At 51.1% G+C, this 20,772-nt stretch overlaps 7 protein-coding genes across 7 annotated transcripts; 4 read left to right on the top strand and 3 right to left on the bottom strand.

Annotated features, from left to right (window-relative positions):
• Positions 1–219: 219 nt before the first annotated feature.
• On the top strand, positions 220–2,469 carry N7473_010593 (uncharacterized protein; the record flags this gene model as incomplete). Its single annotated transcript, XM_057156532.1, has 2 exons — positions 220–431; positions 501–2,469. The coding sequence occupies 2 exons, from the start codon at positions 220–222 to the stop codon at positions 2,467–2,469; spliced, it is 2,181 nt and encodes a 726-aa protein (XP_057005187.1).
• A 511-nt stretch (positions 2,470–2,980) lies between these two features.
• On the top strand, positions 2,981–4,176 carry N7473_010594 (ubiquitin domain-containing protein; the record flags this gene model as incomplete). Its single annotated transcript, XM_057156533.1, has 3 exons — positions 2,981–2,983; positions 3,213–3,986; positions 4,045–4,176. 3 exons carry the CDS (start codon positions 2,981–2,983, stop codon positions 4,174–4,176), a joined length of 909 nt encoding a protein of 302 aa, XP_057005188.1.
• A 2,408-nt stretch (positions 4,177–6,584) lies between these two features.
• Positions 6,585–11,804, bottom strand: N7473_010595 (ABC multidrug transporter atrI; the record flags this gene model as incomplete). The annotated part of the gene is made up of 13 exons (XM_057156534.1): positions 6,585–6,808; positions 6,883–7,146; positions 7,208–7,569; positions 7,631–8,031; positions 8,082–8,399; positions 8,501–9,574; positions 9,632–9,821; positions 9,875–9,934; positions 9,991–10,074; positions 10,133–10,703; positions 10,753–10,769; positions 10,822–10,873; positions 10,943–11,804. 13 exons carry the CDS (start codon positions 11,802–11,804, stop codon positions 6,585–6,587), a joined length of 4,479 nt encoding a protein of 1,492 aa, XP_057005189.1.
• Positions 11,805–12,474: 670 nt separating this feature from the next.
• N7473_010596 (ribosomal RNA processing 1 family protein) lies at positions 12,475–13,686 on the top strand. The gene is made up of 3 exons (XM_057156535.1): positions 12,475–12,558; positions 12,624–12,731; positions 12,802–13,686. The coding sequence occupies exons 1-3, from the start codon at positions 12,510–12,512 to the stop codon at positions 13,605–13,607; spliced, it is 963 nt and encodes a 320-aa protein (XP_057005190.1). The 5' UTR covers positions 12,475–12,509; the 3' UTR covers positions 13,608–13,686.
• An 80-nt stretch (positions 13,687–13,766) lies between these two features.
• Positions 13,767–15,820, bottom strand: N7473_010597 (uncharacterized protein). Its single transcript, XM_057156536.1, has 3 exons — positions 15,604–15,820; positions 15,488–15,541; positions 13,767–15,400 (listed from the first exon to the last, which is right to left on the bottom strand). The coding sequence occupies exons 1-3, from the start codon at positions 15,719–15,721 to the stop codon at positions 14,067–14,069; spliced, it is 1,506 nt and encodes a 501-aa protein (XP_057005191.1). The 5' UTR covers positions 15,722–15,820; the 3' UTR covers positions 13,767–14,066.
• A 417-nt stretch (positions 15,821–16,237) lies between these two features.
• On the bottom strand, positions 16,238–19,307 carry N7473_010598 (coatomer subunit beta; the record flags this gene model as incomplete). The annotated part of the gene is made up of 4 exons (XM_057156537.1): positions 16,238–16,380; positions 16,444–18,442; positions 18,509–18,929; positions 19,003–19,307. 4 exons carry the CDS (start codon positions 19,305–19,307, stop codon positions 16,238–16,240), a joined length of 2,868 nt encoding a protein of 955 aa, XP_057005192.1.
• A 370-nt stretch (positions 19,308–19,677) lies between these two features.
• On the top strand, positions 19,678–20,521 carry N7473_010599 (mago nashi family protein; the record flags this gene model as incomplete). The annotated part of the gene is made up of 7 exons (XM_057156538.1): positions 19,678–19,712; positions 19,775–19,812; positions 19,875–19,970; positions 20,027–20,090; positions 20,152–20,239; positions 20,309–20,434; positions 20,507–20,521. The coding sequence occupies 7 exons, from the start codon at positions 19,678–19,680 to the stop codon at positions 20,519–20,521; spliced, it is 462 nt and encodes a 153-aa protein (XP_057005193.1).
• Between the last annotated feature and the right edge of the window lie 251 nt (positions 20,522–20,772).

A 20,772-nucleotide genomic window follows, 5' to 3' on the forward strand; every position in this document is an offset into this window, starting at 1 on the left:
CCCTTGCGGCTTAAACTGGAGTCCCCGTTCACTGTGCCTTTCCCAAAACAACCTTAGCGGCCTTTTTCGGCTTGGTCCTTGCTAGGGTGATTGGACTCGCGCTGCCAAGAAACTCAGCTGGGTGGACTCCGCTATCCCCGAGCAGTCCACGAATCACACCCTCTCTGGATATGGCCGAGGACTTTCCCTTCTCGTCCGGCTGAGAGGTTGTCACCGACCATGGCCGCGAAGCGTCCACGCGCTGCATTTGAGGCCGATCAGGCCGGACAGGCTGGACAAGCTCCCTATGCCTTCTACGGGACGCCCTTACCCCCGCTGGAGGCCGGCGGACGGGATGATGGCTCGTACATGCCAGTATGGAAGCAAGAGGTGACGGATGAGCGGGGGCGAAAACGGCTTCATGGCGCCTTTACCGGTGGCTTCAGTGCTGGGTAAGCTATCTCATCCATACATACAAGATTGTAGAAGCACATTCAGCTAACCCATGATGTTTTCTATAGCTACTTCAACACCGTCGGCTCCAAGGAAGGTTGGACTCCCGCGACCTTTGTCTCGTCCCGCCAGAACCGCGCCCGCGATGCGAAACAGACTACACAGCAACGACCGGAGGATTTCATGGACGAGGAAGACCTGCGGGAACAGGAGGAATCGCGACAACTACAAACAACGGAAGGCTTCGCCGGGTTCGGACTGACAGATGCCGATGCGACGCGGAGAGCAGGCCTCATTGACCTGCTCAAGACTAGTGGAGAGACCATGGGAGTGAAATTGCTGAAGCGGATGGGCTGGCGCGAGGGCCAGGGCATTGGTCCCAAAGTCCGGCGCACAGCCAATTTGGACGAGAGGACAGCTGCCAAAGGTGATGGTGCAGAGCAGACATATCTGTTCGCGCCTGAAAATCCGCCAATGGTCTCTTTCATACGCAAAACAGACTTTAAAGGACTGGGGTTTGAGGGCGAGACCCGTCTGGAAGCGCCAGACACCACACGCGACGAACAGCAGGAGGACTCAGACTCCTTCTTTGGGGATCGCCTGGCGATGGACAAGAAATCCAAGTCCAAGGCAAAGGCGAAGGACCCGCGCCGTGGCGGATTTGGAGTCGGCATCCTCAATGATACTGGATCAGATGATGAAGACCCTTACTCCCTCGGGCCACAAATAGCCTACAACAAAACCATCGGCGGCGACAAGAAAAAGAAGAAAAAGGCCGGCATGCCGACGATCGCATCTGCCAACCCTCTACTAGACACAAAGCCTGTCTTCATCTCGAAAAAGGTCGCGGCGGCCCGCACGACGGGAGGTTTCAGGAAATGCCGTGACGGGCGACTGCCGCTAGACGGGTTCGTTTTGGCCGATAGCTTGTCAGGTCTGTCAATCTCGGACAAGAAGTACGAGCCTCCTCGAATCCCAGAGGGGTGGAAGTCCACAAAACAAGCTACATCAACGGAGCGAGACGCATCGACCTACACCTCCACGGCGGATGCCGCCAAAGCATCCTCCCTGGACCCTACGAAGCGAGCAGCAGCTCTGGGAGAAGCCCAACTTCCAGGGAAATCCGTCTTTGATTGGATGACCCCCGAAGCTCGTGAGCGCATTGCGAAGCTCACTGGAAACACCAACCTCCCTCCGGCTCTAGGTGAAAAGGCTCCAAAGGGCTTCGAGACCTCTGATGCTCAAAAACGAAAAGATCTTTGGGACCTGGTCCCTAAATTAGACAAGCAGACTGCCGTCCAGGCCTTGACTCGCGCCGTCAGCGGATGGATGCCCTATGCAGAGGACGAGAAGAAACGGGCCCGCTACCGGACGTTCCTCGAAGTAAGAGCGGAAGTGCGCGACTCTCTTCCAGACCGTGTTCCCGGTTCCAGTACCGATGAATGGGTAAACGAGATGCAAGAGTTTGCGCGGGCCGCCGAAGTCTTTAAACCTATGAGCGGGATCATGGCGTCGCGATTCACCTCGGCCTCCTCGGGGCCCAAGGTTGCCTCCGATGCGCCTGATCATCCTAGCGATTCTCCTCTTAGTCGACCCACTGGGAAACCAGATTCGCCGGCTGTGGCGGCTGCCAAGATTGGCATGTTCGGGCAAATGACCCGCAGCTCGATCTCGTTCTATCCTTCTCGTTTGCTATGCAAGCGCTTCAATGTTAAACCCCCAGGTCATGTCCAGCTTGATCCTGGAGAACACCCTGGTGGCTCGGACAGCGGGCCTGGAACACGCTTCCAATCAGGCGGTTACCAGACCGACGCTGCTGCCGCACGCAAGGAGCTCGTATCACAGGAGGTGATGAACATGATCTTGATGGAATCTGGTCGTCAGCCACAGCCTCCAGTTGGGTCCAGCTTGCAGCCTGCAGCGGAGGCGCCCGTTCGAGTCGTTGAGCCTGAACGAAATGAAGCTCTCGAGAGTGAGCGACCGGGCGATGCGGTGTTCAAAGCCATCTTTGGCAGTGATGGTGAAGACGAAGATTAACAACCCTGGCTTGGAGATATGACCTCTCTATGTATCATATAGTATACGAATTATTAAACTATGAAACTGTTCTAGAGATAGAATATTCGTACCTACCGTCAATGTGTGAGAATAACTCAAAATAGCGAGATGAAGGTTCTATGCAACGATCGTACGATGGGCTGCATCGTCAACTCGGCCGCATCTGGCACCAATTGACTGACATCATCATAAATGCTTGTCTGAAGCCACCCAAAGATCCGGGGAATGTATCAGACTGGGACCCTTTGTTCGCCTGATGAGCATTTTCCCTTTCTGCTTCTTCCCCCTCCCGTTCACGAACTCGTCCTTGAGTTTTGGTGGGCTTTGTTATTTTCCCTGGGCGTATTATTCGCCCCCTCTCCAAAAAAAGTCCGGGAGCTTGGATCCCTTCTTTCGCTTCCAGTTGGCCCCCTCTCCCCTCACCACCCTCGCAAGCTGAACCCGCACCTCTTCTCTCCTTGGCTTATGGAGTGTTCAAGTCGCATGCAAGATGGTAAGTCACCTTTCCATCATATCTCCAGTGTCTTTTTCTACAGTTCGAATAGTTAAGCGCCTGGCAGATGTCTAATGACTGATGCCCGTTGTCTGCGTTGTCACACGACTCGCTACTCCTCGTGTCTCCGCATCTGCCAGGCAAATCCTCAACCCTTGATCATAATCCAGGGATCTTCTTCCATCTTGGCGCAGTTACAGCTAACTGTTACCTCCCTTCATATTGACAGGGTTGCTGCTCGTCCGTGCCGTCGCATGACGACGACCCTCATCCACATGAAGACAGTACCATAACAGACGATCGCACTACGCAAGCAACTCGTATTGCCAGCACCTCCACCTCCACAACCACACAGACCAGCCGCCGCCGCGTGCGGCGCGCCCCTAATCTCCCACTGAGCGAGCACTACAACGAACCCGTCCGCTTACACGTCTGGTATAGCAAGCGGCGTACCTGGAACCGCACCGATCTAGACCGTGAACGACGCGAGTTCTTCGAAACTCGAGTCACCGGCCGGCCCGAGGTATGGGCCGCGCTATCGACGGCGATCACCCTCATGCGTGGGGGTGATCTAGCCACGGCGCAGAGCATAGTTGATGCGGCGGGCGTAACTATTCCCACGGGCGATCTTTGTGAGGGCTGCTATGATGAGCAGGGCGTGTTGTATCGCCTGCCGCAGTGTATCGTCAGTGATCCGGAGAATATGGCTCAGACAACGTTGTCCTCTGCGAATGATATTACTCGGGACGGTGGGGCGACGCAGGAGGAAGAGGATACGGAGGCATTGTCGGATGGGAAACTAGCTACGGACGATGCCTCGGGCGATGAATTGATTAGGGAGGATATTGAGCGTCGCAGGGATGAAAAGGGTAAAACTAGCGAGCGAGATCTTATTCGCGTCCAGGCCCGGTTGAGTGATCGTGGTGGTCCCGATTTGGTTCTATCCATAGGCAAGGGCCAGAGCGTTGGCTTTCTGGCCCGGAAGATTCAGCAAGAGACCGGGGTATGTTTTTCTTGGAGTATGTCTGGAAGGGCTGTTTTTATTCTAACTTTGTCTTCAGATTTCGAATTATCAACGGGTGCGCATCGCCTATCTGGGACGCATGCTTAAAGAGCATGAATCTTTACTCGATCAGGGTTGGCAGCATGGTCATGTTGTCAATGCCCTAATTGCTTCCCGGGGCTCTTTCTAATAACGGGAGTTGACCTCCCTCTTTCACTCCGTCGAAGGCTTCGTCCAAGAGACGTTTAATCCCCCTTGTGTCCTTCTTTGGCTTCATCCTCCTTATCCATACAGCGTTCGGCGTCACTCAGCTCATCTGATTTTCTGCATAATACCCCATTGTCTTGTGATTTATTCAAATTCATCTCTTTCCTCTTGCCTGTTTTGAATTTATGCTCATCCATTCTTCTTTGGTCTATGATCCAGTATATCCTTCAATACAGGATATGATCTCTACACTCTACTCTATACTTGGTGGTGCATCTACGAAAATTGGATTTGCTAGTTACCTTGTGGGGGGTGAGTGAATTGCATTATGCTTGGTATATGGCTAATGAAACAAAATTGATAAATAAAAAAGTAATCGTTACCCTCTGAAAAGACTATATTCAATCGACCACCAGTGAAAAGAAACTTTATTGCTAGTGGCGGGTAGTATATAAAAACTCCAAAAAAGAAGAGATGTGCATCATCCGTGAATCGAACACGGGCCTCGTCGATGGCAACGACGAATTCTACCACTAGACCAATGATGCTTCTTGATGTAAGATAGTAAATTTTTTGGCTACAGGAATTAATCTACTGGCAGTGTCCAAATCAGGCCTAGCGCGCTCAGCTTGCACAGTAGTACAAGCCATACGGAGTAGATGGACACAGCTTAGGGTTGTACACATGCTTTACAAAGATATAGATGCAAAGGTATCGATGCCATAAATAGGATCTTGCGGTCAGGGTTATTCACTATTCCTAAATAGATACCTGGCCTGATTGGAAGTTAGGTAGTGATTGCAATAAAGGAGAAGTCCGTACGCTCTATCTGGTAGGATATATATCCAGTTGGAGGACGGGAGGCATGGTGTGTCTGTGGCAGAGAAGGATCACCGCGACCCCCGCAACATGACCGGCACCTTATTTCAGACGTGCACTGCTCCAAGGATCGGAAAGCTCTCAAGAGCCATGAATCTTAATTTCCTCGTCAACAGCTCCGCAATGGAATGATAAGTGTTCAAAGCAAACCATCATCGCTTCCTCCGCAGTCTGATCTTCTTTTCGTGCCCTCTCTTTTTCTCTGTGGGGTCGGAAAGAATCGTTCCTATCGTCAAGGGAATCAAAAAGCCAACCCCATACTGCAGTGCCATGTGTGCCAGCTGTTGGGGTTATCTGGCCCACAAGGAGCCACAAAGTCATAGCCAAAGCAAGGACGCCCTTAGACGTAGCTGTCACAAGTGGCAAAGCAAGCTTCAGATTGATAATATCCATGGCCCCTTCACTCAACCCTCTCAGCTGGCGCCATCATACTGGACGTAATTGCCTTTGACTCAGCCTCCTGCTAGCCTTGCTATTCCCATGATAACATCAGTACTTGCATCAGTGTGCAAAGACTCCGTGACAACTTCTCACGTTCAGAATCATCTAGGCCCGTGAACATCAGCCGCTCGATGGCAAGGAGACGTTCCGGTGGACGCAAAACATAACGCATCAAATAAGCTTAGGAAAAACTGCTGCGCATGCCCCGATAAGGGTCGCCTGGGTCCGGGGGATTTAGGAGTTCAAGATACACATCCGAATCGAAACGACGAGATGAGAGGCTTCCTAGTGCCACAGACAGTACGTACAGCATTCGCATTCCCAACCTCGTAACTGTACCAGGTGGACGAGGCAGCGAATTGAAGACACACAGGCAGTTGAGAAGTGAGCGAGGCGGTCGCAGCGTCGGATCATTTTCCAGGATGTCTGGCAATGGATAATGATCCCCACAATTCTCCAGAGGATCAAACGGGTGGAAGGCGTTGCCGATGAATTGCACGCTCAAGATGTCTAGTTGCTCTGACATTCACCTGGGCTGGCGTGAGACGTGCGACATTGATCATGATGGAACGAAGTTGTTGATCAAGACCTTCACATATGCTCAAAGGTAAAACATCCATAGATACAGTGTCGAACCTGCTGCTGTTCCGCAAGAGACTGATCACATCCGCGAACAGCAGTCCTTCAGCTAGTCCTCGAGAGGCACGCATGATTATATCGTTCACCATAAATGGATAAAGAAATGGTAAATGACCAGGCCTTCGATCGTGGCGTCTATCAGGATCCATTTTCAAACCGAGATAAGACCACGGTGAAAACGAGAGCATAGGCCTGGGCCTTGTATCTATTCAGAGGAAGCAAGGGTAAACAAAAGACACGTAGTATATAGTACTATTAAAAATATCTCCCTATGGAGAGAGAGAGGGAAGAGGGAAGATCTGGCAGGTGCGAAAGAAGGCTTTTATAGAGAGGGACCTGCCAAGCAGGAAAGGAAAACAATCGTGGCAAACAAAGCACCGATGGAGGAAATCTCGGCAGTGGCCAAATGACCACCGTCTTATCATAGGCCATTTAAACCAGTCTGCCATTGTCCGCCTCCTTACCCTGGGGCGTCGTACCAGAGCGCCGCTTGAGCACGCGACAGAAGAACGAAGCGCCATTACGAATTCCTCTCACCAATGATGTCGGGTTATAGTGCTTGACACGGAACATGTAGTACATGAGCACGGTGCCGAAGATATTGAAACCAATATATGCCCAGCCAATTCCAAAATTGCGCCAACGTTCGCTGTAGACTATTGATTCGTCAGCCACAAGAGTTCAAGTAAAGAAAAATAGACAGGGGAAAACCTCGGGGAGATTGACTTACAGATATTGCTTGCAGCAAGGTATTGATCTGCGTTACTGAGTTGACAGTACTCACAGCTACTAGTAGCCGTGGGATTGTACAGTTGCCCTCCCGCGGCAGTAACATACTGGTTCAAATATGCACCGCATGTCAAGCCAGATGGAGGGTTAAACACACTCAGCTCAGCCGGAGAGCATTCAATCTTCCTACCATGCAAACCTGTTGCGGTGATACCGGCGATCAAGTAGGTTAGTGGGGAAACCCTGTACATGAAGATCCAGAATCCTATATTGAAACTGAGTCAGATAGTCGACGATAGGATTTTCTAAGTCTGTAGAATTCTTACCAGGTAAGGCACTCGGCGGCTGCAAGACTCCGTTGAAGGTGAGGGTCATGATGAACATCAGAGTCGCAATGGTGCCACCAGTTTCCGCATCAGGAAGGGCGGCTATGACGAGAGACGCAAAGGTAGATGTGAAGATATAGAACTGAACGACGAACAGAAGCATCAAACCCTGTCTCTGAGAGGCTTGCTCCGCTCCATAGATCGGGTAGTAGTAGCAAGCCCATGCAATTATACCAACGAAGACTTGATATGGGATTTCGACGATGACGTTGGAAATGAGGAATGCGGCCCACGAGTAAGCCTTGGACGGGCGCTCGCGGACTTCATAAAGTGATCGCTGGACGACAAACTTGGGCATGATCCTGGTGAGGAAATAAGCATCATAATAAACCACGGGAAACTTTCATCTAGTATATAACTTACTGTTGGACCAGCGTCGAGAAGATTGAAGTCAGCATGAAGGCGCTGAAAATAACATCCTGGAATCCTTGAAGCGAAGCATCTGGCTTGAAGAACGTGAAACCGATGAAAAGGGAGGACAAAGTGGCAAGCATTATTTTGGCCCACACATAACTCGGCTCGCGCCAGAAGCCCTGGAACGAACGATGTGTGACACACCACAACTGTGATAAGAACGGCATAGCATATTCACCAAGCTGAGACTCATCCTCATTGGGGGCTGCTGAAGCTCTTTCATCATGGATCCGATCGATCTCTGTTTGCACACCCTTTGCCTGTTGGCTCTCACTCCATACAGCAGACCAGTCCTTTGACGATTTACCAGAAGCACCGGCGCCGATGATCTCAAGCATGTACTCCGCAGGCTGTTTCTGTTAGTCATGGACGAGTATAATCTGGGGAAAAAACCACTTACATTCTCGGAGGAGCCACAAACCCTGGCTCCATTGCTTTCAAAGTATTCCAAGAGGGTCCGGGATTGGTCACCAATTTCACCGAAATAAACAGTCTTTCCTCCCTTCGCCAAGAAGAGTAGACGATCAAATTGTTGGAAGAGTAGTGCAGACGGTTGATGGATTGTTGACAAAACGGCCTGACCATGCTCTGCGAGCTTTCGTAAAAAGGCACAGATTGCCCAAGAACTTTGAGAGTCCAACCCACTCGTCGGTTCGTCGAGGAAAATCAAGAGTGCAGGTTTAGCCGCAAGCTCAACTCCAATAGTCAACAGTTTGCGCTAGAATACGGCGAGGCAACATATTAGCAGTTGACTAGCGGGTTCCTGATTAACTGAGAACTTGCCTGCTCCACGTTCAATCCCTCTCCTGGAATACCCACGATTGCATCTGCGAAGTCTTGCATACCGAGCATGTCGATGACATCTTCTACGTAATGATATTTCTCTTTCTGTGACACGCTCTTCGGCTGACGGAGCGTAGCACTAAATCGTAGAGCCTCTCGAACAGTCGTGGTTGGAAGGTGGAGATCTTGCTGTTGGACATAACCAGTCTTCCTTTGGAAGCTAGTATCCAGTGGCTTGCCGTTGACAAGCATATCGCCAGTGACAACTCCAATCGAGACACGCTTGGCCAGAACATCTAGCAGAGTAGTCTTTCCAGCACCAGAAACGCCCATCAAAGCTGTGAGAGTGCCAGGTTTAACCCATCCAGAGACATGGTCCAATAGCCGTCGCTGGCCACCCTGGACCGGGATATCGTAGCACACGTTTCGCCAAGTGAAAATGTCATGCTGCGATGGAATAGCCGTGTCACCTTTCTCTGCAGAATGCTTCGTGGCCGGGGCAACCTCAGCTGCGCTACCAGCTTTTCCACCCTTCTCGAGATGTCGCAAATGTGCAGGCACATGACCTCTTCGGAAGACAAGGAACTCGGCTGTAGAAGAAGTAGCAGAGTTGAGCTCAGAAGCAATCAAGTACAACGCCATGAAGAAAATCCAGAATCCAATAAGGATACCTAGATTTCTCCATATATGCGCGTAAGTGTACTTGTACTGGGTTTCTATGTAAGCATCTCCAGAAACAGTCCTTTCTCCAGCTACAGCGCCTCGAACGGCACAGATGAAAGAGTCGTCTGATAAATTTGGGTACGCGGGAATGAATTGAGAGCATTCAAAGACACGTCCGTGGAATTCGTTAGCGACCAGAGCCTCGAAGGTGTAGAAGATTGGATTAATCCAACGAATCCAGCTGAACCAAGGGATCTTGCTCATCTCAGGCGCGGTGATGACGAAGCCGGTGTAGATGACGATAGCCAGAACGATGACTCCGGCCATGGACATGGCCTGTGCAAGGGTCTTGGTTGATGCTGCCAAAGTTCGGAAGACACCTGACATCGCTAGTGTACTGAGGAAGGTGAACAGGAAGAAGATGAAGAACTGAGAAGGTTCATATCGCTAAAAGGAAGGTTAGAATAGAAGGGGCTGGAGGTATTTAAGAGCAGGAAAATGTACCAGACTAGCGAGGAAGTAGAAGATGACGTTGAATACTACTGCCGACACAAATTTGACAGGTATATCTGCGACTATACCCCCCAAGGCTTCCGCAAAGGGATGCACAAAAGCATAGGAAGCTTGTTTTTCAATGACAGGCCGTTGATCGTATAGCGAGTTGATCTCAGTAATACTGATAAGAGCGTTCATTCTGGAGGTAATATGAGAATTGGTACATCAATCTCTTGGGTGATGTGAACTTACAAAACCGAGAAGAACAGAGCAGCACCTTTGCTCTGGAAACCCACAGATGCATTCGGCGTCCTGGAAGGGATATAGTCAGTATCACCGTTGAGGAAGACTGGAGGAGTCCTTGATACCCGAAATATATTGAACCGATGATCAAGGACATGACGATTCGCCCAATGACGGTGGTCAGAGTAGAAGGCTTATCGTTCCAGATGCTATCACAGTCAGTCAGACGAATGTTCTCTAGTATTCAACAAGGGAATGTTGATATACCGTTGATATGCTCTTTTCACGCATAGCCGAACTTGCATTGGAATTGAAATGACATATGGACTCTTCGGCCGAACGTGCTTTGCCTGTCGCTGTCGCTTGGTTTCGTCAAAGTCGTGCCCTGCAGCTCCGCCGAGGGGATACTCCTCGCGATACTGCGCAATTTCCCTTTGAAGGGCAACACACTGGGTGCTCTTCTTCCAGTACGCTGCAAACTCGTCCGGAGTGCGCGGGACTTTGTTTGCCATACCCTCCCGAGCTGTTCGTTCTTGCTGGTTAGTCACCGAAGTGAGAAAATCACCGGTTGTTTGACGAGGAGGGCATTCCCAGCCCATATCGATAAAGTAGTCTCTGGCTGCACTGCATGGCCCGAAGAAGATTTCTCGCCCTTCATAGAGGACGATGACCTTGTTGAAGACATCGTAAATTGCCTGGGAGGCTTGATAGATTGCAACTGCATGGCAAGAGCCAGTAAGGTTTGCTGAAACCCGTAGTGACTTGGCAAATTCCAAGGCACTCGCTGAATCTAAGCCACGAGTGCTATTATCCCAAGCTCCGACTGGGGCTCCCGACACTATCAGGGTTAGATTGGTTCAGGATGGTGCACCAGGGTGCCAACTTACATGCCATCTCGGCGATACTGAATGGTCATTAGCAACTAGTTTCGAGAATTTTCAGAAGTTAAGACATACCTGACTCGTTTTCGCTCACCACCAGAAACACCTCTGATATAATCGTCGCCAACTGGATTATCTGTTAGCCCAACAGTCCGGACAGAGGAAATCTGTCTCCATGGAGGATTAGTAAACCTACCCTTGGTATTGTATGTGTGACTGAGGCCAAAGACAGCCATGGCAACCTGCGTAATATACTTGGCGAATTTGACACGACTGACTCCATTGAGTCGATTTTCAGGAGTACGTGCTGCCGCAGCAAACTCCAGCGTTTCCCCGACTGTGAGGTGGGGGAAATGCTTATCAACCTCCTGATTGTAGAGAACCTCTCCTTTGAATTCGCGATGCATCCTTTCCATGGGAATGCCGTTGTACTGGATATCCGAGCCCTTTTCCACTTTGAGACCATGCAATTCTCCAGACAAAGACTTGAGGAAGGTAGAACAACCGCTACCAGGCCGTCCAAGGACAATCAGCAGCTCGCCACTCTTGAGCACTCCGTCGAAGTTGCGAAGGATCTGCTTCTGCGAATGGCCCTTGCCAAAAGAGACGTACTCCTGCAGCCGGAATGGAGCGAGGGGTACTGAGCCAACATTGTTCTGGTACTGGAGGGCAGACCCAGAGCCAGCGATGTTCAAATTCTCCCAGACAACTCCCGTCGACTTGCGTAGAGGTACTCCTTGTTTATCCATCAGCTTCAGCATCATCCTAGCCCACTTGTAATGGTCGAATTGATTGCTCGTGGGATCGAGGACGGGATCACCGAGCTCGACATCTTCGAGTGTATCTTTCTTTTCAATGCCGCCCATGCCTGCAACTCCAGAGTCCGCTGCACGGTGCCGGGGGAAGTTGGAGGCGATGCGGGTCAGCTCCTCCCGGTCCTCAGGTCGAATGTACTCAAACATTGCTCTTTCATTGTCGGGGACAGCCTCGGAGCTTGACCGGGTGTGGGGAGAGGAACTGGCTGGGGTGATCTCAGGATCTTCATCTTTGTCGACCATCTTGCACGGAGTTGATGGGTTTATACTCGAGAGGAAGGAGGCTGATAAATACTCAAATTTGAGCACAATTGTAAGGTTAAATGATAGAAACAGACTGCAGGAGAAATTAACAAAGTCCAAGTACATGGCCCGATGCCGCTTATATGTAATATTCCTTACAGGTTGCAGGGTCGCACCTGTGAACACTATGGATCAGCCCATTCTTGAGAACGTTGCCCTGAGCCACTCTTCTATAGCTCCCGGCCCCGTATATGCAATGGTTTCATTCGATCTGTCGCAGAGTCATGATGTCAAGACCTAGCGGAGCTTCATACTGCACTGGCATTGGACGGGAGCCTGTGGGGAGATATGGAGCAGCCAAATGCGGCCATTCGAATGCGCTGATTACTGTAGTTGTGAGCTCCAAACGCTTTTCAAGTCAGGTACCAGAAATTTTGTGCTTGTTATTGAATTATTACTCGCTCATCAGATTCGAGTTCCATATTGATAAAGTATATTGCACAAGCACTAGTAAACTAACAACCAATAACGTGAGGCTCGTTGGATGTGGTGCTGTTTAAGATAATTGACACCTTAGGCTACAAATCTTAAACACCATGTGCAAACAGTGCAAACCCGCTATCAGAACAGAAAAAAATGATTTTATCGCCGAGATCGACGAAGCTCAGCCAGACAACCACCGGTCATATTGTTCATATTGGCAAAATGGCGGACATTCAGAAGACTCCCTTTGTGAGGGAGCTTGCCTCAAGCGGTATGTTTCCCTTTGAATCACACTCATATTCAGAAAATTATCATACTAACATCTTTCATCCCCAGACCGCAAAGTCCGCGACAAGGCCCTCGAGTCCCTCACATTATTCTTGCGCTCGCGTAACGATCTCTCTCTTGTGGACCTCGTCAAGCTATGGAAGGGTCTCTTCTTCTGTACGTCAGCGCTGCTATTCTCTCAATTGGATTTATCCGAGTCCAGAAAACTAATAACTTTCCACCACAGGCTTCTACCATTCTGACCGACCTCTCACGCAACAAGCCCTCGCCCGCGCGCTCTCCTACTCCCTCGTCCCCTCTCTCCCTCATGCTACCCTCCACCGCTTCCTGCGCGCCTTCTGGATCACCATCGGTCGGGATTTCCACTCCCTGGACCGCCTACGACTGGACAAGTACCTCTTCCTGATCCGTTGCTACGTCGGCGTCGCATTCGAGATCTTCGTAAAGGGCCCCAACAAGACCGACAACGGAGACGCCAAGAAGCGCAAGCGCCAGGACAACGGCAAGCAGGGCCGCGGCAAGAAGCAAAAGAAGCAAACCGAGAGCGAGCCCGCTCCCGCAGAGACTGAGACTGAAGAAGGAGATGGCAAATGGGCCGATCTCGAGGCTTATATCTCCATCATCGAGGAAGGCCCTCTTTGCCCTGTCAACTTTGACCCCGATCAATCATCCAAGCCTGTTGTTGATGAGAAAGATCCGAACTTTGTTCCTATGCCGCATGGACCGGATGGACTGCGCTATCACCTGATTGACCTCTGGGTTGATGAGTTGGAGAAAGTTCTGGAGTTTGATGGCGATGAGGTTGACGAGGAGGGTGAGCCGAAGAATAGGAAGATCAACGGTGATGTGCCTATGGAGTTGCTTTTGCGGCCTTTGGAGAAGTTGCGTACGGAGAGCCCATACAAGCCTGTCCGGACAAGAGCAATTGATGCTCTTGATGATGACCGGTTGGTGGAGTGGGGAATCCGTACGAGGGAGGTGGAAGAGGAGGAAGAAGATAGTGAGGGAGAGTGGGGTGGTTTCGATGACTAGTGGGTGCAAAAAAAGCCCACTGGTCTCGAGTTTCTGTACAGCATACCTATTTATAGCGAAACATGAATCTGATTCAAAGGTATACTTCTTAATACTTGCTGATGACCCATTATATCTACGCAACTTGACTTGAGTGACGAGAAAGAGACGAGACTTGTGGATGTCATGTATTTCCAATAGGATGACTATGTACACAGCTTCACTCAAGCGGGTAGGTAGACTCGAGAGCAGCTGGCAGACAAAACCTGTCTGAAGGAAAGCATACTAAAATCTGGTCAAAGCAAGGAAATAACAGAAACAAGGAGTATATTCAACTGCCAGACCTCTTGCGCAAGGGTATCATGAGTGTGGGATAGCAAGAAGGCCCCAGGACAGGCTGTATAAGTATATTAAACATCCACAAAAGCAAAAATGGAAGGAAATCTGTCCAGCGCGGTCTAGACATGGCCTGCACACGAATCACCTCGGCCCATCAGCTTCATACGTACGCCTCGATTTCGCGAGCACTGTGCCCAGTCCTTGGTGGATCTCGCACTGGAACGCCTCAAAGGGTACACGTTCACCGTCGATACTGATGTAACCCTCCTTTTGGTGGGGTACAAGGCGATACGCAATGGCCTTGCGGATCCTCACGTCGGGCATATCGAAGAAGCCGCCAGTTTCAATCTCAGTCATCATCTTGATCGATGTACCGCGACTGACGGTTCCGTCAATCGTGACAACGTCCATTAGACCATCGTTTGGAAGCGAGGCGGGGAAGAAATTGGTATCCTTAGACATGATTGCCATGTTCCCGGCGTAGAAGTTGCCCATGCTCTCGCCTGGAACGACCTCCCAATCCTGGGGAAGCTCGTCCTGAACGGTGCCAAACTGGAGTTCTGGTAGAGCCGGTGATTGCTTGGCAGCATCGAGACGTTTCTGGTCGGCCACGGGGCCGTCTTCTTCCTGTTTGGATTTGAACGCCGCGTAGTGGTCTTTGATGGCTTGCTTATCATCCATTTCAACCTTGATGGCCAGGTCGCATGGCCAGATCGTGCGCTGCAAGAGACGAACCAGGAACCCGTATGTGAATCTCTGAGCGCCCATCCAGCGGATATGTTCGGTACCGAGATCTGACTCGGCAACAATACCAAAGGATTGAGAAAGGAAGGACAAAGTACGTTCGTTCTGCTGCGTGACGGAGACCAAGTCGAGAGGGGTCCTTAGACCCTTGACGATGCACAGCGCCGCAATCGAGTTACTGCCTGTGCCGAAGCAGTTCCACGTCAGACCATTCCCAGAGCCACAGGGTAGCAGTGCCACGGCCATTTTAGCCAATGCTTCGCGGCCATTGGGCCGTTTCCCAAGCCCATTGAAGACCTCGTATGGGAGACCGTCACCAGAACAACAGACAATCGCATCGTACGCGTCGATATCGAGTTGTTCCGCAATCTCGATGGCATGTCCACGGTACTCCGTGCTCTGTACATCCACCTGGCAGTGCGCAGCGGCAAATATAGGCGCAGCGTATTTCTGGTAAAGGCTCCCGGCATTACCTTTGCCACCGAAGGGATTGATCAAGATCTTGAGTCGCTTTCTGCGCTGGGCCGTGCCGTAGGCTAGATCTAGCAATTTGTTCATCCAAGTCTCAACGGCAGGCTTCTCTTTCTCGCCGACGGGATAGTGGAGACCGGTTACAGAGACATCATCCTTTGACGAATGCTCGGCGTAGGTGATCACTAGACTCGAAGGGTTGATTTCGGCGTCAAGGATGTTATACAAAGATATCGCATGCGTGGTCTTGTTCTTTGCTTCTGCAGCGAGCGCAACATAATGATTAGCAATGATAAAGTTTCAAGGCAGATCGCCGGAAGGGCAAAAGAAAGAGGGTCCCAGCTTACTCGACTTGCATAACCCGCAGCAGCTACGCGCCGATTTGCGATTGGGGCGATCATCTTAGGTATTGGTCAACTTTGACAGTCCCGTCCGAAGCTTGAAGGCGCAATATGTATCTTACCGACAATCAGCAGGGAGTCGCTGCTCAGGGTGAGTGAGACGGCCTTGTCAACGACTAGGGTCGAGTCATGCTGCAACTGTGCTTCCGGATGCTCCGTGGCTAGATCGGAGGAGGACATTCTGTGGGGTATCAAGAGAAAAGAATAATCCAGCGCATGACAGAAATAACCATTCGCGACGGGGACCTGTAGGGATAGACGAGGAGGATAAAGATAACGACGCTGGTTGGATCGAAGATCAACACCCGCGGGTTCCGGTTCCTGGGGGGCTGCAGGTGGCCCATGCGCAGCCTCGGATCTACGGGGGCCTGCGGTGCAACGATGTTCACTTCTGATAAATTTCCGAGTGTTTCACATTAATTATGATACACGGAGGACGGAGTACAATAATACATTATTATTGTATCTCTCTCCCCTGTACTCTCTCACATAAAGAGCTAGCAAAATCATACTGTACAGCGACTTGTATAGCCAAGACCATTATCTATTCCACTACTCCTCCCCAGTCTCAATACATGATAGAAAAGGATAACCAAAAAATAAAAACACAACTTTGTCTGGGGAGAGAAAAGAAACGAGTTAAAAAGGAGACATCATATAGACTAGAGCCCGCTGGAAAAAAGAAACAAAATCTACTCATGCCGCCGCCGCCTTGAGGCCCTTCAGAGAGCCTAGGCTCAACGCTAGGCCCTGGGAGCGACTGCGGATACGAACGAACCCAGTGATTGGCCCGTCATCACCCTCCTTTTCAATGCTCAGATTGGCCAAAGCATCCTCACCTAAAGAAGAGTAGGTTAGTATCTGATCATGAATGTTGATTCGTTCAGGGTAAGAAGACGTACCGAATACACTCCGGGCGTAGAGATTGGCGCTCAGGAAGCGACAATCACCCTTGAGCGATGCCTCGGGAGTCAAGCAGGCCATGTTGGTGCTCTCCATCAACTGCTTGAGGAACTCACGCAGCGTCTTGGCCTTGGAGTTGATGTTGACCTTGTTCTCCCACTCAAACTCGGTCCACATGGTTCGGAACTGAGTCTCGGTGCAGTGGGCGGGCTGAATATAGTCCATGATGTCGGCATGGATATCGTTAAGAATGACCACGTGGGTCTCGGTGGAGCTGGCACCGTCGTAGACAATGTTACCAAAGATGACACCGGTGTCGGTCGACGAAACCTTGACAGTGGCTTGAACGTTAAGGAAATCGCGGGGGCCCAGGTTGTGTGTGGACGGGCGTTCAACGACCTTGAGATCGCCCAGAGTGGCAAACTCAACGGACAGGTTCTGCAGAGTTTCGGCGGTCTGGTTTACCAACAGCACGTCCAGGACGATATCGAACTGGTGGACGGTAACGTAGGCCTCGGCATAGACGGAGTCGGAGAAACCGGTCAATTGCACAACACGGCTCAGCTTTGAAGCAACGTTCTCCGTGACAGCATCACCACCAGTAGCCTTGGCCAGATCCATCTCAATCTCCTCAGCGCCTTCCACACTGTTCTTCTTGGTGAACTGCCGGATGGGAATCGCGTCGTCGATCTGCACAGCACTCTTGGCCTTCTCCACGGCCTCCTTTGCGGCCCGCTTCTTGTCTTCAACCTGAACCATGGCACGGAATGCCTTGCGGGTGTCCTCAAGGAAAGTTGTCTCAAGTTCTTTCTTTTCAGAGAATTCGGCGAGGGAGCGGACACAGGTCATGATACGGTCAACAGAGTCCTCGTCGATGGGAGCCTTGACAAAGTGTGACTGGCCAACGCGCAGGATGGAGATCATGATGAGCATAGCCTCGGCGCGGAGAGCATTGGTGCGGGCGGCATCTTGGGAGACCTCAGAGTGGCGCATGACCAGCTTGGTCAGGGTGGAAGAAAGGACGGTGGCCAAATAGTAGTCACCATCAAGGATGAGTTGACGGAGAGGCGGCTTCTGTGCGGCCTTGACAGCCTCAAGACGAGCAGCGGCAGCAGACTGGCTGGTGAGAGCGCTCTCAGTAGCATATGTGCCGTCAGCCAGAACCTTGCGAGACCCGGTAGGAGCGGCCTTGGTGTGTCCATTTGCTTGCTCCTGGAGGAGCGCATTGTCCTCGGGGACCTCGTCAAGGAGTCGCTGCTCGGAGGCCAGGATGGGGATTTCACCCAGACTGGCGCGGATCTTCTTCCAAGCTTCCCGGATATCATTCTCCTCCAGAGAGTACTCTCCAACAACCCAAAGGACACCACGGTACACCTTACCAGCGCGAACCTCGCTCAAAGTGGAGACCAAACGGTCAACAATCGACCCACGCAGGTCGGGGAACTTCTCAACAACTTCCTTGACGAACGAAATCACATCCACGGCGGAGTTGTTGTTGAAGTCGGCAATGAAGTCCATCAAGAGATCGACCACACTGGCGGCAATTTCGGAGAACTTGATAGCACAGTTGTGTATTGACTGCACGAGAAGTTGACGGTATTCGCTGTTCTGCTCATACTGCTCGTTTACTGTCTTGGCGAGCTCCTTCTTCAGCAACATAACAATCTCCTCGACGTTCTTGCTGGAAACCATCTCCAGGGCGATGCCGAGGGCCTTCCGGCGGACATCGATGTCGGGGCTGGTGAGGACCCGGAGAATCTCCATGGCTAGTTCATCCAGGACACCCTCGTTGCGCATGCGGAGTTGATCAACACGGTCCAACACAATAAGCTTGACATTGTTGTCTGCCTCCCGGATCGCAAGCTCGATCAACTTGCCGGCGGCGGCCTTCACGGCGACGGGGTTGCTGGTCAGGGCGGTAAGAGAGGTGGCGGCTTCGTAAACGACAGTGCTGGTAGGAGCATCGAGGAGCTCAAGCATGAGTTTCAAGTATCGCGACTAGTATTATCCGTTAGCATGACGCGGTAAAGTAACCCCGCGGCCATGGGTTAATGGGAGACACACCTTGTTCTGGGTGTTCTGAACGGCATCCTTTCGCAAGAACTCAAGCTCAGCCAGCTGAAGAAGCTCATCGGTATTAGGAATGGTGTCGAAAGTTGTACCGAGGTACTCGAGAGCCTTCTCGTGGCTAATGGACATGAGGGCGGCGAAGGCATTGCGCTTGCAAGTGCCATCTGTCTCGGTTTCGAGGAAGGTCTGGAGGAGCTCGGGCGCATCTGGGATGAGGGCCTCGGAGTGCTGGAAGATGGACGCAACTGCCCACGCGGCATTCTTGCGCACATAGGCGTGGCGGTGTTCCAAACACGAGCGGGCCGAGGAAAGGAGGGGTTCGATGAGTTCGGGCTCGCGCAGCTTGCATAGGAAGCGGAGAGTGTTTCCACGGATGTATTCGTTGGCGTGTTGCAAGTCGTTGCGGATGCCGTTGCTAAAGCAGGAAGAAAGAGATATCAATTGACTGAATCCACCAAGTCTCACCGACAGGATTGGGTTTGTCTTACCAGACCAAGATCATCTCCTGCTTCAGCTTACCATTCGAATCGAGCTTTGGGCAGATCTCATAGTAGAAATACAACAATTTCTTCAATGACTTGCTCTTAGCAGGCATAACGAAACGAATGATATGCATCAGCAGCTGGGGCATAGGGTCTCCGTTGAGCATGATCGTAATAATTGTCCGCATCGTCTCCATCTTAGTCTCGTCATTGCCCTTCTCCAGCTGGAGTTTCAACTCCTGCAGGGTCGGCTGGTCTGCTGTATTGTCCAAATGGACCAGACTGTACGCATTTTCAAGGAAGGACGCCATGGTGGTGGGATTGAGGCGACGGCCGGGGTCGAAGGGGAGCTGCAAGTTGTCAGGTCGGGGGAATGTTTTGGACACCTCAGCGGACCGCCGACTGTAGAACGTACCAAAGAAACAGGTCTCCTAGTAATAGGATTTTCAGACCAATGTCAAGAACGCGCAATTAAAATAGTCCAACACCCCTCGCCAGCCAGAAAATCATGGGTGTGTTGGTTTGAGATGCGCAAATGGGGGGTGTGGAAGCATCAACCTGTCCCTTTGCCCTGTCCGGTCCCTCTGTGTGGATGACTAAGCCGGCCGCTTTTCTGGAAGTTCCGCCTTCAATGTTCATCGCGGTCAATCGTGAGGGTTAAACAACTCCCCCACTGCAAAAATGTCGACGAACGAGACATTTTACCTCCGTTACTAGTAAGGATGATATTGCGATGACAAGCCCAAGTCTCCTCGGCTGCTGACTCCCTCTTTCACAGCTCAGGTCACTCTGGGCGGTTCGGGCACGAGTTCCTAGGTGAGTGATGCTTCATGATGCCTATTCATCGCCTTAATTCAATACACTGACATCTGTACTAGAATTCGACTTCCGAACCATTGCCGACGGCAGCAGCGCTGCTGTGCGATATGCCAATAACTCCAACTACCGAAATGACTCCCTGATCCGCAAAGAGAGTGAGTGGGAGGATCCCCGCGCCACCGCAAACACAACCGATCTGACCGAATAATAGTGTGTGTGAGCTCGGCAATGATTGAGGAAATCAAGCGCATCATCAAGCAGAGTGAGATCTTGAAGTACGAAGCCAATTCCATGAGGAAACGAGATACAAAAGCAGACGCTGACCCTCGACCTTAGGGAGGACGACTCCAAGTGGCCGCAGAAGAACAAGGATGGCCGTCAGGAGTTGGAGATTCGATTGGGCAATGAACACATCTCATTCGAGGTATGGCACAAGTGGACAAGAAGTGGCGCGATTGTCACGAAAAGCTGCGATGTTCTAACTCCTTCACAGACCGCGAAAATCGGCTCCTTGGTGGATGTGACTGAATCGGATGACCCTGAAGGACTTCGAGTGTTTTACTACCTGGTGCAAGATCTCAAGGCGCTGGTGTTCTCGCTCATTTCCTTGCACTTCAAGGTATGGCCCCGGCTAAGTTACTGTTTTGGGTTACTCTGGGACAACGCTAATTGCAAATCTTGCATCTTACAGATCAAGCCCATCTAAATGAGAGGTGATTAGAGTTTGAAATTGGTTATTTTTATGATACCGGGCGTTTGATCGAGGCTTTCTTGCATGGGTTCATCATGAAGCGGACCCACAGGCAGATAATACAAAACACGTGCTTTTCCAGGACATCCCCATTGCGGATGAATATTTGTAGACTCTTCATTATAAAAGCCTCAGGGTCTTTTACCCTTCCCATCACATCCCATTTACATATTTCATCGTCGCACCCTTCTCCGCGATTGCCGCGT

The sequence above is a fragment of the Penicillium subrubescens genome, assembly GCF_028828155.1.
Source record: "Penicillium subrubescens strain IBT 31985 chromosome Unknown utg000007l_segment0_segment0, whole genome shotgun sequence".
NCBI lineage: Eukaryota > Fungi > Ascomycota > Eurotiomycetes > Eurotiales > Aspergillaceae > Penicillium > Penicillium subrubescens.